The sequence below is a fragment of the Artemia franciscana genome, chromosome 9 (genome assembly GCF_032884065.1).
Source record: "Artemia franciscana chromosome 9, ASM3288406v1, whole genome shotgun sequence".
NCBI classification, from domain to species: Eukaryota; Metazoa; Arthropoda; class Branchiopoda; order Anostraca; family Artemiidae; genus Artemia; species Artemia franciscana.
The window spans coordinates 49,430,603-49,447,958 of record NC_088871.1 but is presented as its reverse complement, the minus strand read 5'-3'; the positions used below and the strand labels follow the sequence as shown (position 1 = coordinate 49,447,958).

At 34.8% G+C, this 17,356-nt stretch overlaps 1 protein-coding gene across 1 annotated transcript in view; it reads left to right on the top strand.

The window, feature by feature from the left end:
- The window catches only part of LOC136031510 (glycosyltransferase 25 family member-like), a 50,303-nt gene extending 32,972 nt beyond the window's left edge, over positions 1 to 17,331 (top strand). The window contains exons 6-9 of the mRNA XM_065711176.1: positions 3,577 to 3,709; positions 7,234 to 7,361; positions 11,392 to 11,592; positions 15,878 to 17,331. Of these exons, the coding sequence (XP_065567248.1) occupies positions 3,577 to 3,709; positions 7,234 to 7,361; positions 11,392 to 11,592; positions 15,878 to 16,157 (742 nt within the window). The 3' untranslated portion in view covers positions 16,158 to 17,331. The remainder of the gene's footprint in view (positions 1 to 3,576; positions 3,710 to 7,233; positions 7,362 to 11,391; positions 11,593 to 15,877) is intronic.
- The last annotated feature ends 25 nt before the right edge of the window (positions 17,332 to 17,356 follow it).

The window sequence follows — 17,356 nt, the reverse complement described above, 5'->3', positions numbered from 1 at the left end:
TTATATATATAGAAGATATATATAAATAAGTTGTCTGTCTGTGTGTCTGTCTGTCAGGTGACGTCATGTTTCTGTGTCGACTGACGTCATGAAGTTAGTTGTCGTCATTTTTGCTATGACGGTGACGTCATTAAAGATATTTAAGACATATATGTTCACGTAGAACCGTATTAATGTTTAAGTTTAAAATGACTGATGAACGTACAATGGCAAAAGCCGAACCGCGCAGTTAGATGAAGATCCACCTGGACAGCGAGAGTCAAAACATATCAAAACTGAAAATGATAGCGATGATGATTGGGCTTGGGATTTTGACTTGGATAAGGTCATCAATGCCTACCAGATTTTAGTTAAAAAAAAAACAAAGGTTCGGCGATATGTATTTCATAGTGAAGCTGAAAAATAAAAAGAAAAAGAAAACTGAAAAAAGAAAAAATGTAAAAAACTAAAAAATACTAAAAAGAAAAAACACTCAAAGAGAAATTACAGACCGGGACACAAATGACGACCGGGACAGAGGGAATATAAATAACGACCGGGACACTCAAAGAGAAATTACAGACTGGGATACCGGGACACAAATGACGACCGGGACACAGGGAATATAAATGACGACCAGGACACAGGTATTTAAGAATATCGTTCAAAGACAAATTTTTAATTGTAAGAAGACCGTTGAAAGAGAAATTTCTAATTGTAAAATGACTGAAGAACCTACAATGGCAACACCCGAGGAAGCTGCTCAAAACGAACGTATTCAAGCCGAAGTAGCTGAGTTGGTAAAGCGTTATGTTTCAGGTTCTAGGTCCGAGAGGCTCCAGGTTTGAACCTTGGCTTTAGCATTAATACAAAAGAAGAAAAACCAGATTTTAGTTAAAAAAACAAAGGTTCGGCGATATGTATTTCATAGTGAAGCTGAAAATAAAGAAGAAAATCAAAACTGAAAAAAGAAAAAATGTAAAAAACTAAAAAATACTAAAAAGAAAACACACTCAAAGAGCAATTACAGACCGGGACACAAATGACGACCGGGACAGAGGGAATATAAATAACGACCGGGACACTCAAAGAGAAATTACAGACTGGGATACCGGGACACAAATGACGAACGGGACACAGGGAATATAAATGACGACCAGGACACAGGTATTTAAGAATATCGTTCAAAGACAAATTTTTAATTGTAAGAAGACCGTTGAAAGAGAAATTTCTAATTGTAAAATGACTGAAGAACCTACAATGGCAACACCCGAGGAAGCTGCTCAAAACGAATGTATTCAAGCCGAAGTAGCTGAGTTGGTAAAGCGTTATGTTTCAGGTTCTAGGTCCGAGAGGCTCCAGGTGGGAACCTTGGCTTTAGCATTAATACAAAAGAAGAAAAAAACTAAAAAAGGTAAAAACTACAAAAAAACTAAAAAGAAAATATATATATATATTTATATATATATCTATATATATAAAAATAAGTTGTCTGTCTGTGGATCTGTCAGGTGACGTCATGTTTCTGTGTCGACTGACGTCATGTTTTCGACTGACGAAATTACAGACCGGGACATCGGGACACAAATGACGACCGGGACACCGGCACATAGGGAATATAAATGACGACCGGGACACAAGGAATGTTCGATTAGCAATCACCATCAACAAAGCACCGGGACACAAATGACGACCGGGACACAGGGAGTATAAATGACGACCAGGACATAAGTAAAAAAAATTAAAAACTAAAAAAAAAGGTAAAAACTACAAAAAAACTAAAAAGAAAAAAAACTAAAAACTAAAAACTAATAAAAAACTAAAAAAGCTAAAAAAAACTAAAAAATAAAATGAAAAAGGAAAAAAAATGAAAAATAAAGGAGAAAAACAAAACTAAAAAAAAAGAAAAAAAACTAAAAAACGAAAAAAAAAACTAAAAAAAGGTAAAAAACTAAAACCTAAAAAAAGACCAATTCAAAAACGAATGTATATACAGACCGGGACACAAATGACGACCGGGACACCGGGACATGACGACCGGGACACAAGGACACAACTACAACAGGGACGCCGGGGGGCTCAGGGGGATATATAAATGACGATGGCGACACAGGGAATCGTCGATTAGCAATCACCATCAACAAAGCTCAAGGGCAATCATTAGAATCATGAGGTATAGATCTGAATACGGATTGTTTTCCCATGGACCATTATTTGTTGCATGTTCAAAAGTCGTTAAACCTGACATTCTATTTATATGCACAGACAATGGGACAGCAAAGAATGTTGTATATTCGCAAGTTTTACGTAGTTAAAAATATATATATATATACATATATATATATATATATATATATATATATATATATATATATATATATATATATATATATATATATATATATATATATATTCACAGGTGGGACATAGGGACACAACTACAATGGCGCGTAACTAATATGGCGCGTAACGACTTACGCGCGCGGGGGGGCTTGGGGGGGGGGCGCGAAGCGCCCCCACCAACTAGGTGTTGGGGTGGCGCTTCGCGCCACCCCAACAGCTAGTATATATATATATAAATAAGTTGTTTGTTTGTGTGTCTGTCGACTGACGTCATGTTTGTCAACTGATGAAATTACAGAGCGGGACACAAATGACGACCGGGACACCAGGACACAGAGAATATAAATGACGACCGGGACACAGGGAATATAAATAACGACCGGGACACAGGGACACAACTACAACGGGGACGCGGGGGGCACAGGGGGATATATAAATGACGACGTGGACACAGGGAATGTTCGATTAGCAATCACCATCAACAGAGCTCAAGGGCAATCATTAGAATAATGAGGTATAGATCTGAATACGGACTGTTTTTCCCATGGACAATTACAGCGAAGAATGTTGTATATACGCAAGTTTTACGTAGTTAAAAACATATATATATATATATATATATATATATATATATATATATATATATATATATATATATATATATATATATATATTCACAAGTGGGACACAGGGACACAACTACAATGGCGCGTAACTAATATGGCGCGTAACGACTTACGCGCGCGGGGGGGGGCTTGGGGGGAGCGCGAAGCGCCCCCACCAACTAGGTGTTGGGGTGGCGCGAAGCGCCACCCCTACAGCTAGTCTATATATAATGATTGTTTGAATTTAGCAAGTGCTGGTTATGATTCCTTAAATTATTGTGTTATAATCTAAGAGAGGAATTGACTTCTGTCGACACAGTGGCCATTCAGTTGAATATTAGTACTAGACCATTTCTTACCTGAGCAAAAGGTGGCTTAAGAATTTTTTTTTTCAAATCCACTCTTGAAATCCTCCACCTCCGTCTAAGAAAAGTTGGGCCTAAAATTTAATTTTTGAATTTTCAGATTCTTCCCCTTAAAAAATGAACGAAAAACAAATATCTTTGATCCATTTCTTAAAATTTGTTGCTCTTTAAATAAATTAGATTGTAGTTGAGTGAGAGAGATAGAGAGAGAGAGAGGAGTTTTAAGTTAAATGCTGTACTAATCCTGCTTAAAACTTTGCATTGAAGAAAGTGACAATTTTTAGGTTGTTAAACGACTCGATTGTTCAAGAAAAGGGCATTAAAGTTTTACCCCATTTTGCTGACCCTTATCATAAAAGGCCAATGACGATGGGTGAAATTGGATGCTTCTTGAGTCATTACAATCTCTGGGAACAGGTATGCTTTTAGCATTATTTTTGTCTCAGAAATGTAGAAAAAGTATTCGAATTACTATAATGCTTGCCATACTACTACTACTTCCACTTTTGCTGTAAAAGTTCTTTATTGTAGTAGATATTTTTCTAGATATTAGATTGTTGTTTCTGGATTACCAGTCTAGATTTGAGGAATATCGTCTCTAGATATTTTACTCTTTTACTAGATTTTACTATATTTTTACTTTTATTTACTTTCATTTTAAATAAAGTTGCAATATTTTTAATAATGTTATTTTTTTACTTATTCTTTTTATTAACTCCTTCTTTTCAAGTGCTTTTGGATTATGAATTTTTTTAAGAATATAGACGAGACTGAAATTTTTGTTGGGAGCATTGTTTTTTTTTTAGTAATGATTGCTTTAGTCGATTAGCTAAAAATATATTTGTGGATGTGTCCATTTCCAAAATATCAAAACTGTGTTTTAGGAGTACATTACTCAATTTCTCCTGTGTGATTTTCTGAGCGCATCTAAGATCTGCAATTAAACTTTTTTGTCAAATCCAGCTAAGTTGACTTAGCTGTAATTCCGCAAAAATTTGTATTAAATTATTTTTTGTATTCACACTTTTCTCTTGCATGGAGTAGGTATTGGGTTTCATTGAGTCTTTGTGGTCTTTGTCTCTAACGACATAATGCTTTTTGTAGCCAAGAATTCCTAATGAGATTAAGCCAAAGGCTCTCCGGAATGAGTTGTAACTATTGCACCAAAAGTCTGCTAATATTATTTAGAAATCTTTCATTCTTTCTATTCTCCAGACGTTTTGGTCGATATTCGTTTCAAAACGTCTCTGGTAGAAATGTTCACAACCTCCATGAATATCCTTAGGAATTTGTCTTGGAGGGAAGGGCGGATACAGAAGAATTTATCTTATTTGCAATCTAGTAAAGAACAAAGCCCACTGGAACAGAAAATTTAAAAATGCTTCTTGAAAAGAAATGTCCAGAAAATAAAAAATGCAATTTGAACCTGATTCAGGAATGGTGACTATTATTTCGATTAATCTTAGTTATGAGAGTTTGTTGCGGAAATAAGTTTACGTGGATTCTTAATAATAGCCTGAAACTCCAGAAAATGGTGTCCGATCGAAATGAAACTGCACCACTAGAATCACCATACCCAAAAACCTCGATTAGGCTAAATACAATGCCCTCGTTTTGACCAACAAATCTTATTGACCAATCATTTTGACCAAATCAGTTTTTAGTATAGGAAGCAGTGATATCCCCTTTTTTCTCTCCCTTTTTCTTTATTCATCGCTAATGGGCCGCTAAAAAATCGCAAAAGATGTTTTAAGGGCTCAATTGATAGGAAACTTCTATATCTAGTGCCTTTTGTGAGTAAAAAACATCAAAACAAAATATAATTTGTGAAAAAATTTCAAATAGGGACCAATTCCAAAAAGAAACGCAACAATGGAAACATTCCAGTGGAGGGAAGGTTTAAAAGTGCTGAGAATCGGTGGGAAATTGTCTAAGGGTATTAAGGGCTGTTTTTACTTTGTTTGAAATATAGCTTTGTTGACCCATTTTAATAGCAATGAATAATGATTTTGGACCATATTGAATAATAATGAGCAATATTGATCCTATTTATCTTCTATTATTAAAGCTTAGTAAAGACGAACCCACTCTCCAAAAGCAAATATATTCGCCCATAGTCTTATTCTGATCTTATCTTAATATCATAAACTTTCTAATTTTCTAGATATTCTAGCCTTAATTTTGTTTCAAAGAGTTTCCCAATGGGTAAACTTGTTTTCGCATCAATAAGAAAGCAGTTCTTTCCTTTTTTGATTTCTTTCTGTATTACTAAAATCGTTGAACTTGGGGTGGTCTCTCACATATGAATCCTCTGATAAGAAATGAGAGGGATTAAAATCCTGAAAAAAACCCTCTAATGTTGCAAACTAGGTATCGATTCAAAGAAAAAACTACTTTGATTCCAAATATGAAGTTTGTTTCAATAAAGACAAAATAGAGGACTACCAGGATGGGGGGTTAATTTTGAAATTATTAAAAATTGCGCATGTGCCTTTATGAAAATGTAATAAATCTATTCATCAAGATGCTATCTACTAATTCGAGATAATGACTGGTGGGGTGCAAAATCTGCCGGTTCCTTTTATTGACCTTTTCAGACGACCATTACAGGTCTCAAAGAGCTAGTAACTTGGGTTTAAAAATCGTGGCGTTTACCCTAGTATATTATAGTGATATTAGCAATTGGCAATGAAAAACGCTCTTTACTTTGCTACCAAGGTCTTCTTCAGGAATACATCAATTGACGCTTTAGTGTGGGCAACCCTGGCAAGGGCTTTATATTTTCCTCCTTCGAAATTGATCATCTTCAGATAAAACCTCTATTAATATTCTAATTCTCTCAAGTTTCAATTACATATCTGTGTTCGGTAAGAGTACAAAATGATAGAAATAATAAGGTGTAGAAGGAACACCATTTGAGGGATATTGAGTCCGTCTTACTTATGGAAAGAGATGCCGATATTTTGAACCTTTAAATTTTGGTTCGTTAATATTTAAAGATGTAAGGCTACCAGTTTAATTGAATCAACACACTATAGTTGCTCCTATTTGTTTTGTACCCCTTGGTTTAGAACCCCTAGACATGCGTATAGTCTTGAATTCGGGTATATTTGAACCCAAAAACTTGATCGTTGCACTGTCTCTGGACTCAGCATTCTTTCATACATACATGGAACACGTAAGAAGGGGTTCTGTAAAAGTGGTTAAAAAAGAAACCCTATACAGCCCTGGAGTCCCTTAGCTTGCAATAGAAACTCATGCCCCCTCTTCAAAGTTGGAGTAGCTATGCTCAGAACACTTATTATTCATCCGAAACAGAAGTTTATGAAATGCGAGTTTTTTGGTTTTTCTTCTTTTTATGGTACTTGGTATTTATTAAGTGACAAATAGCGATCACAATTTCTGTCTTTCGGTCTGTTGGTCCCGGTTTTGCTAGTTCGGGCACTTCCAGATAAGCTAGGACGACGAAAGTTGGCAGGTGTATCAATGACCAGACCAGATTATTCATTCAAAACGGAAGTTTATGAAATGCGACATTTTTGGTGTTTCCTTTTTGTATAGCCTTTATGCTTTTTCTTATCTTTTTATGTACTTGCTAATTGATTCAAGCTTGTTTTGTTATTTCTATCCTTCTTTTTTCTTCCTTGATAAAGTCGTTCGGGCGTGAAGCCAAAATATTCGGGCTTTTATTACTATTCGTACAAACAGTTTTTTTTTTCAAAGTTCACTATCTTATTAAGAGTTCTATCCATATATCAGTATTTTCATTTTAATAATATCTTTATGCCCATGGCTTCTCTTGCTGTATACTCATGGCTACCAAGTGATAAATACTCCGTAATCTACTAGTCAGTCTACGACTATGAAAAGTGACAATCCTGTCATGTTTACAATCAAATAAAACAGCTTTTGTTTAAATTAATCTTTTCTCATTCGAATAGATTGTCGAAAGCAAGCTAGCTTTTACATTAATATTGGAAGATGACGTTCGGTTTGAACCGTATTTCCGAGAAAAGCTAAGGAATCTTGTCAACGAAGCCAGGGATCTGGATTTAGATTGGGATTTGATGTAAGTTTAATACCTCTCTTTGTAATAAATAAAAGATGAAAAAATATTACTAAGTATTCTTTTGTATTTTCATATCTTGAAGATGAAAGTTTATTAAGATCTTTTCACTTTCGAACTAATTATTACTTTTAGTCGAAATTTAAATATTAATTATTATTTTTCATTATAATTTTTATTATAATTTTATTATGTTAATTAAATTATATTATAATATAATAAATATTAATTTTATTATATTATATTATAGATTTTATTATATTATAATTTTATTAATTTTTTATTGTAATTTTATTATTATTTTATAATTATAATTTTTTAATTAAATTAAAAAATTAATTTAAAAATTGAATCGAACTAATTAACTGTGTTTTTTTTTTCACTAGGTGTGTGCCCTAAGTACGTCCATTGTAAATAGCTCTGTCTGTGTCTCTAATGAAAGTAAATACCCTTTTTAAAAAAGCAGAAAAAGAATAGAAAATAATCTTCCAAGTGCGATAAGATTCATCCCAGCTTTTTGTGAATCCTTCAGGCGACCCGAAACTGGCTAAAAAAAAACAATAGGGCTAATTTAAGTAGGTGTTGTAGTGTAGTCATCTGGTTATCAGAAATCATGTTCTATGGTTATTTTGGGGTGAATAATAACATGGTTTTTATACTTTTCCATGTCTGAGAAATTTTAAGTGAAATTCGGAGAGTTAGCTGTTCATAGAATTAAGTTGTTCTGCTAAAAAAAATTCTTATTTAAAAAAAAAAAAACTTATTAAATGAGTATGGCTCGTAAAAGTGTTCTGAAAAGTGAAATATTAAAAAGAAACAAGAAAACATAAGTAAGTGTCCCAAGAACTACTTCCCCAAGGGGGAAGGCCAAGGATATATTTATTATACGCGTAATAAATTCGCCGGAGTTGATTTAGTTCCATTGCTGAAAAGGTACGCCAATAAGGGGCAAGGTACAAACAAATTTGGAAGCGCATATGAGTTATACAATTTAGCCATTAGCCGGCGATTAAGACGAAGTTTGTTAGATACTATGCTACCGTAGGAACTAGAAATGACGGATGATGAACTTTCTAGTTGATTTAAGAGAGTCACCGATTGGAAGGCCAAGGTATTTCATTGCCGGTTTAGGAGCAGCCTATACTCCATCAAGATCAGTCAATATCATGATATTTCAGACCTTATGGAGAAGAAGATCTTTTAGAGAAGAAAAGTATACTATATTCCAGATATTTCAAGGGTGCATTTAATGTGCATTTTTGGTCTCACCGGGAGGAGGAGATTGCTAACTTTTACCCTTGTTCAGGCGTTCATACTCACCGATTTTATATTTGATTCCATGACCAGTCTAAGATAAAATAATCCAGAGTCAGAATTATTTAAAATCCTAAATGATTGTCTCTTAAAAGATCCTCTATTGGAGTATAAGCTAAAGAATTAGATGTTAAAAAAAAGATGCCATATTTATTTCAGATATTGCAAGAGTTTGCTCTTCATACGAATTTTATGTCTTGGTGAGGGAAGGGAGCTGCTGCTCCTGAAACCCTTGTTCAACTGTCCTTGAAATTTCATTTTACACTTAATTCCTCCGTTAGTCTGTAAACAAATCCTCTAGAATCAAGATTGGTTTATAGAAAACAATTTTCTTATCTATTTCTAACATGACATTCTGGTTTTGGAAGGCTTTTCGGATTTGTTCCATTTAGAACGGAGCCAGGTTTCTAATATGTGAGGTGTCAAGTTGGATCTTTGCCTAAATTCTTGTCTCCGTTAGCCATCTCCCGAGTCCAGCTGGTTTTCTAATCAGAACATGTTTGTTGATTTAGGCTGACGTGGAATGTTGCGTGATTTTAATCTCTCAGCCATGCCTTGGAGACTGGGGTGAAATGTTTATTATTGAGTCGCTTTCGTGAAAGCTCTCTAATTAAGGCTTCAAGGGTACACAATATAGGTTAGGGGTTCTAGTCTGTACTGAATCTAATTTTCAGCATTGAAACACCAAAAGTAAAATACATATCAATAAAAAAAAATCTGACGTCAATTAAGTGGCCTATTTCTATATTAGCCCTTTAGAGGATTTCTAATATAAACAAAAACTATGCCAAAAAAAGGAATAGAAATTTGGCAAAATAATGTTGAAAAATAAAGGGTAAATTTAAACCTTAAATGGATCAGAAATTACCCCCCCCCCCAAAAAAAAAAAAAACAAACTGGTAATAGAATCTCTCACTTCAATCCCTTCCCAGAATTAAAAGTTGTTTGATACGCCCCAGCAACCCTTAATGAAGTTTAAGCTGGAATTTTTTGTAAATCACCGAATTTTCTGCAGCATTTGATCCTCGACCTCTTGAAATCTTGGAATATAGGTCTGCTTTCATTTTTGAAGACAAATTCATTGATTTCAGACAGTTCATGGTAATAAGTTATAATGCTCAATAATTGAAACTCTAGGGAACAGTGTCTTGATAACAATAGATACATCAATTGAATCGAATTGTGATGCTGATCCAGAATATATAAAATTCATTAAGTTTAATACTACCCATCAAAAGTTACGAACCTGAGAAATTTTGCTCAGATTTTGAAAATTATAACGTCAGATTCAGCATATTAGAGACCCTACTGATGAGGTTTATAGCTCCCATATACAAAAATGTGGAGTTTTGTACTTTTTACCAGAAGCGAGATTATGGATGCGTATTTATTTGTTGTTTTTTCTGTATGTTTTCCCCATGGGTAATCGTATCGAACCAATGATCCTTGAAGACCGAGACATTTGATCAAAAATCAAAATTTCTAGTGCTCTTTGTGTGACCAAAAAGATTGGAGTTTAGCCGTTGTTTATGTATAATGTTTTTCAGCGAGGATGGAATTCGCTGGAGAGAATTTTATGGGGAGGTTGTGTATTTAACTTGAGAGGAACTTTCCACGGATGAGTTTCCCTTGAGGGGAGGGAGTTTTTCATGAAGAGGGAGCCCGATTTACCGGCATTATTTGTAAAACGATCAGAAATTAAATTAAAAAAACAATTTTTTTCAACTGAAAGTAAGGATCAACAATAAACTCAAAACCAACATCAATTACTCCATCTATGAAAGGGTTGCCCCGATATTTACGTTAAAGTTTGGCTTTTTGTCTCAATTTCTTAAGAACGACTCCTGAAACACAAGGGCCGTTTAATTAGAAAAATAAGTTTTTTTAGAAGTGCTACAAAACCTTAGTGTGAAGAGTAAGGTTTTGAGGAGGTGGGCAACCCCTTCATATACATAATGGTTTCTACTCGTTTTGATTTTTAATGTTGCTTCTTATTTCAGTTGAAAAAAAAACTTGTTTATTGTATTTAATTACTGCTAAATCGATTATTGTAGAGAAGCAAAAGAACCCCCTTGATTCGGAGACTAAATATCGCCCTAATTGTTTAAAAGATAGAGCAACTGAATTTTCTGAAGGGTGATCATTCTTCTCTGTTAAAGTTAGGGAAATTATTGCTATTAATATTCTTACCGACACCAATCACGGCACCAATCCAACTGAAGATAACAAGGCTGCGCACGCTCCCCTATCACCCTGCATCTATTCACTGCTTCGCTCTTCATTCCCCCTTCTAAGTTCCTATATTCTAGAAGCCCTGTTTTTTTGGGGCCTCGCATGGTATTGCCAAAAAGTACGATAATCACTAGACCTACCGCTGAATTTTGCAAATCTCACCACCAGCTAATATAGTTATATTTCTTATATTCGTTTTTATGCAATTTATGTACATTTTCGCATTTAAGCTATTGCAGGGGCTGGTGAAGAATTCGTGTTTGGGGGGCACCATTGCAGCTTAGGCTCCCCCATTTATATTCTCGTCCCTCCAATCCTGTTATTAGTGCAACTTTCAACCGTCTGGGCCTGTGCCCCTTCCCCCCTCCCCGTATCTGCCGCTGAACCTTTAGGTGGATTGAAAATGGAACTGTCAATTGTAGCTATAACCATGGTAATCAGCCGTAATTAATTAGCTATACTAATAAATTGTGCTTCTTCTTTATAGATACCTTGGTCGCAAGCGCTTGCGTGAAGGTGAAAAATGGGTTGAAAATGCATTGACCTTATCCCAAGTTGACTATAGCTATTGGACTCTTAGTTATATGATTACTTATGAAGGTGCTAAAAAGCTTTTAGCTGGAGAACCACTGAAGAAGTTAGTGCCAGTAGATGAATATATCCCAATAATGTTCAATAAACATCCTGAGTAAGTACCTAGATTTATTTGCACTATGGACCCTTCTCTATTATGTCATGCCCGACAGGCAGAAAACAAAATTCTTTTCCGAACAAACTTCCTTTAATATTTAATATTTAGTAGCACTTTAATATTTTTGATATTTAGCTTAAATTTAAAAAATTCCAAAAAATCTTGGAGATTTTCACTCACCTAGATCAACCGCTTTTTTTATAATATTAAACCAAGTTGCTCTGGAAAGCGACGGTTTAAACGCACAATTTTGCTCGCGAACAGCTGGCTGCCAGCCTGGCTAACCTGACCTGAACTTTCTTTGAGACTTGGCTTATATGTCTTTTTGGCCATCGTATTTAATTTAAAGTAGAATAAAAGCTACCTTATTGATAATTTAAAAATCTTCACCTGTTTCTTAATGCTCGATCTATTTGGTTGGTATTTAATAAGCTTGAATTTTTACCCAGTCATAGGGAGGGAGGCAGAGGTGAAATTTTCCTCCTCTACGTGCAAGATTCTTCCAAAGGGCCCAGCTCCCATCCTTTAAAAATGAAAAACCATGAGGAAAATGGAATTTTTTCGATTCGAATCCTGAGTAAGAAACCAATTTTTTATGTATTGTAGGAGTGTGCATTTTTGCAGTGTAGGGGATTTTAATCTTAAATGTAACTTTTTCTTTTTAGCTTTAGAGGCTGTTCTTTTTTCTTGTTTTGAACATCAACTTTTAAAGATCATGGTACTTAATCCAAGGTTTTCTGGGAAACAAGTGTCTGTCAAAAGTGCATAAGGCTCAATTTTTTCTATCCAAACCAGGGGCTTAATTATCCTCTTAGGAAAGATTCGTCTTAGTTTATTCTGGGGAGATAAGGCCACAATAGTCCAAAGAACATATAAAAATGGCTCCAGGGTAGACACAACCTCCAAGAGCCCAAGGGTAAGGGTTGTAACTTATGTCCTGGGGCATATAAGGCTATTATGGAACAGGTGGTTGCATAAACTTTGGATGGGCTCATTTGATTGGAAGTCGGAAGTTCTAGTGCCCTTTCTAAGAGACAAAGTGAATGTAGGGCAATCGCCCCCCACCCTTTCCTTTTAGCTTTAGAGGCTGTTCTTTTTTCTGGTTTTGAACATCAGCTTTTAAAGGCCTTGGTGTGCTTAATCTAAGGTGTTCCGGGAAACAAGTGTGTGTCAAAAGTGAATAAGGCTCAATTTTTTCTATCCAAAGCAGGGGCTTAGTTATTCTCTTAGGAATGATTTGTCTTAGTTTATTCTGGGGAGATAAGGCCACAATAGTCCAAAGAACATATAAAAATAGCTCCAGGGTGGACACAACCTCCAAGAGCCCAAGGGTAAGGGTTGTAACTTATGTCCTGGGGCATATAAGGCTATTATGGAACAGGTGGTTGCATAAACTTTGGATGGGCTCATTTGATTGGAAGTCGGAAGTTCTAGTGCCCTTTCTAAGAGACAAAGTGACTGGAGGGCAATCGCCCCCCACCCTTTCCTTTTAGCTTTAGAGGCTGTTCTTTTTTCTTGTTTTGAACGTCAGCTTTTAAAGGCTATGGTGTGCTTAATCTAAGGTCTTCGGGGAAGAAGTGTGTGTCAAAAGAAAATAAGACTCAAATATCACCTAAGTTTTTTTTCAACTCTTTTTCTTCATTTTTTTGTTATTTTTAAGTATTTAATTATTTGTTTCATATCTACTATGTGTAAAAGTTGGCTTTGCGGTTTTCGATCGTTATTAGTTTCCCAATTTGCTAATGATTGAGTAGTTACCAATTTCTCCTTGTTTGCTTACAGCTGTGCTATAGTTGTGATGCCATAACAGCCGGGTCATCTCACACTTATAGTGATATCCTGGTGTGTGTTTTTTTTTAGTGATCATACATTTTTTCTCCTTATATAGTACCTATGTGAAATTTCAAATACTAAGAGGGAAGACATCAAAAAATAAACAGAGATAGTACAAACAAAGATAGTTTTCTTTGGATCTTAAAATTCAAAGGCTTGTGAATTTTCCCTAACTATTAGTAATGGGTACTACTTACAGATTTTGTTTGAGGAAGGGGGGGGGATCTAATCAAAAAATCTGTAAAATAGTTGAATTCTGAGGGAAAAATTAAGAATGAGATAGTAGAATAAGATAAGATAATATTATGCAAAAGAAGACAGGGATTTGAACTTTAATTTAGCGGATTGACCAGGTCCAATCTAAGGTCCACCCTACAGAAAGTGCTTTTGTACGAAAGTGGTGTTTTGTTTTTTAGTCTACATTGAGACCCCGTTTAGAGAGTCTCAGTTTTTTTCCGTTAGTTTTTTCAGAGTTGATATATATATATATATATATATATATATATATATATATATATATATATATATATATATATATATATATATATATATATATATATATATATAATATATATATATATATTATATATGTATGTTTTGTCAAGTGACCTTTGGAAGAATACAAGTAAGCTATTTTCAACAGCTGGGTGAGATCATTTTTCCCGGAACTCAGGCAGGGTAGGAAAAGAGTTAGCGGGAAATACCTTCACCAGTATTTTGACAGGGGGCCTGTTCACAAAGAGATGGCTAAAGATATTAGTGATGATCCAGGTTGGGTGCACCCTTGGCCTGGAGTTTGGCTTGTTTGATCGTTCGATCACGTTACCATACCCTGGAGCAGGGTATACCGTAAAATGGTACTAACATACTCTATATGTACAGTACAGTAGTGGTAACCGCGAGGCATTCCATTACAATATTTGGCGCCAGCGAGGCTTTCCCCTCCAATAAGCGGTGCAGCACCATTTCCGTGCCAATATCTGGTAGCAGCCCTGGTTATCATTGCAATACTAGTCGATTGTTGTAATAACCCCTATCATTAACTCAGGGAGTCAATTTCACACCATAACAGGGGCCTGAGGATCCAGGCTGTCCTTGAGACGAAGCGGTTAAAAGTAGAGTTGAAACCTACACAAAACAAATTCTACGGAAACTAGTCGTAAATATATCTGCACAGAGTGTTGGAAAGATGAGGCAAATTTCCTCCTCTGAGAAAAACTACTGAATAAAATGGTCGGATATTGAAAAAAAGGGATATCAGAGAAAAATCAAGCACTCTTGTTAACAAGAAGTTTAATTTTCATATCGTTTTGATACTTTTCTTTCGTTTGATGCTTCTTCCATTTTGATTACTTTTTTTAATTTAAGTAGTTTCGTAGATGAAGTAATTTTAATTAAAAAATAAAAATAATATTTTTAAATATTAAAAATAAACCTGGTTGTATTGAATGTGTCTCCCAAATTAATGCAAGTTTATCAAAATTGCATATTTGCAATATGTTGACGACGGCTTGGGGGATTGAGTTAAAAATTTGTTTGTCTTTGAACCGCCGAAAGGTTTTTGCTCTATGAGCCCTTCTAGAAAAATTTGGGCGATGCGCCCAAATTTCCGCAGCAAAATGAGCTAATATCTTTTTTGTTGCAGTTGCAAAAAAGGGCAGATTCAAAAACTGCCATATGCCTGGAGGGATCTGCCAAAATATTGAGAATTAAAATTATCTATAGAGAACCTGTGATTTTCCTCTAGCAAAATGTAGATTTTGGGAAGTGTTTCTACTGTTTCTGCTACTATAAGGTTAATTTATTAATTAGACAGTTTAAAAGCTATTAATTAGAAAGTTTTAAAGTTACAAAACAATGCAACTATGCAAATGTCAAGGTTTTTTATTATAAAGAACACCAAAGGTAGGTTAATTTTCATTAAGTAAGAATGTCTACCCTTGACTGCGAATGTTTTTAACTTGACTGCAAAATTGGTTAAATGACACTAGCGGGCAGACATTTATGCAAGGTGGGATGGGGGCTATAGGAGCTTGCTCCCTTTCATGAAATTTCGGAATCTTTATGGCTTTACGTGCCTGGTGGTGGCCTTACCATCATTAAAAGGGTTGCATGATAAAAAAGTGAAAAAAAAACTGGCTTTAGTCTACTCTTTTTCCTAGGGCGGAGTATTTGGAAAAATCCTGGGGGATTATCCATTGTAGTTCTTTTTTAATAGCCTAAAAAATTTTGGAGTGCAGTTGAACACTATAATCTTCAATACAATATTAAAGTAACATGGATGCAAGCCCTGCATATTCCTTATATTTTTATATTGCTTTAGTAAAAATAAAAACTTGAAATTTGTTTGCAAAGTAGAAGTAAGTGTTGAAAGGGTTCTTCAAGGTCTTTTGCGCAGCCCTATATTTTTTTTACCTACTAATAATCATTTAATTTTCACCCTTTTCAGAGATGAATGGAGCAAACACTTTCCTGTTCGTAATTTGAACGCCTTCTCAGCTGCACCATTATTAGTCTATCCTCAGCGGTACGTTGGCGAAGACGGCTATATAAGTGACACGGAAGATTCTGAGCTTATAGACTTGGAGAAATTATCTAATTCTACTTTAATAAGTGAATGTGACAAAAAGGGTTCGAGAGAAGATCTTCCTAATTGTAGCCTTTTGGGGGGTAAAGGGGACGAAGGAAGTAACCCAGATGCTGTACAAAAATCAAAAGAAGAACTCTAGGTGATTTTGGTATTTGTATGATAAACGCCCTACCGCCCAAGTTGTTCATTCATTGACGCATTATAAAATCGTTTGTTTGTTTTTTTTTCGTTAGTTTCTTTCGTCTTAGCGTAAGACAAGATAAAGAGATGTGAGATGATATATGGAAAATATATAATTTGGCTATATATTTGCAAATTAGGGAGGGGGTAGGATGGGGGTAAAGTATTTGGACAGTGTGACGTTAGAAAACAATTCTTACTACTGAATATGCAGAATAATTGTACCTAACACATTAGGCATGCAGACCCATTATACTTTATCCCTTCCCCTCCTCCTTAATGTGCAAATGTATAGCCCAAATTTGTTTCTAAAGTATTATCTTTTTATCTTACTTTGATATATATCATTAGGATTGAGTGTTAGAGCAGCATATCAGAAGAACATTAGGTAGGGCGTATATCATATAAGTACCCTGATTTTACAATACATTTTAGCGATACTCATTTTCAATTTTGGTATTGAACGCCAAGCAACTTGCAAATTCTTAAGTTGGTATTTCTTGTGTTATCTCGGAAATGCGATTTAAAATTTAAAATTTAATTCTGGTAATGACTTATGATTATTTAAATTCTTTTTTGTACTGATGAAAAATAGAATAAGCTTTTGACACCGTCGGTGTTGAAGCTTTTCTAATTTTGTTGAATATTTAAATTTAGCATTGTTGAATATTTAATATCTCAATTCGGAGCTCAATTCAAGATAGACAGAAGCAGTAGAAACTGGAAATGAATTGTTCATATTGCAAATTAATTCAATTCGGTTGTTAATATTAATGGGAAAATATTGAATTTTTTTGTTAACAAAGTTTTTTATATGCTATAAAACATTTAATGGCGAGGCATAAGAAAAAGTGGGTAAAAAAATGCTGCCTGTTGTCTATTATAAATTAGTAAGTCTACGATTGAGCCCCGACCTATTAGATACAGCTGAAATCACGAAAAAAAAGGGGAGCAATGAAGGTCACGCGGGAGGGCAATCGCATTAAAAAGAGGGATAGAGAACAGTTGACCCAACCACATTGACCCAAATTCTGTAAATCCTTGTAATATTCTCAATGAAAATTTTAAATGTCTGGCCTTTTCTGATTGTTGTCAAAATTCAATATGGCATTGACTTTAATTGAGAAAACCCCAGAATAAAAAAAAAGATAAGCTCTG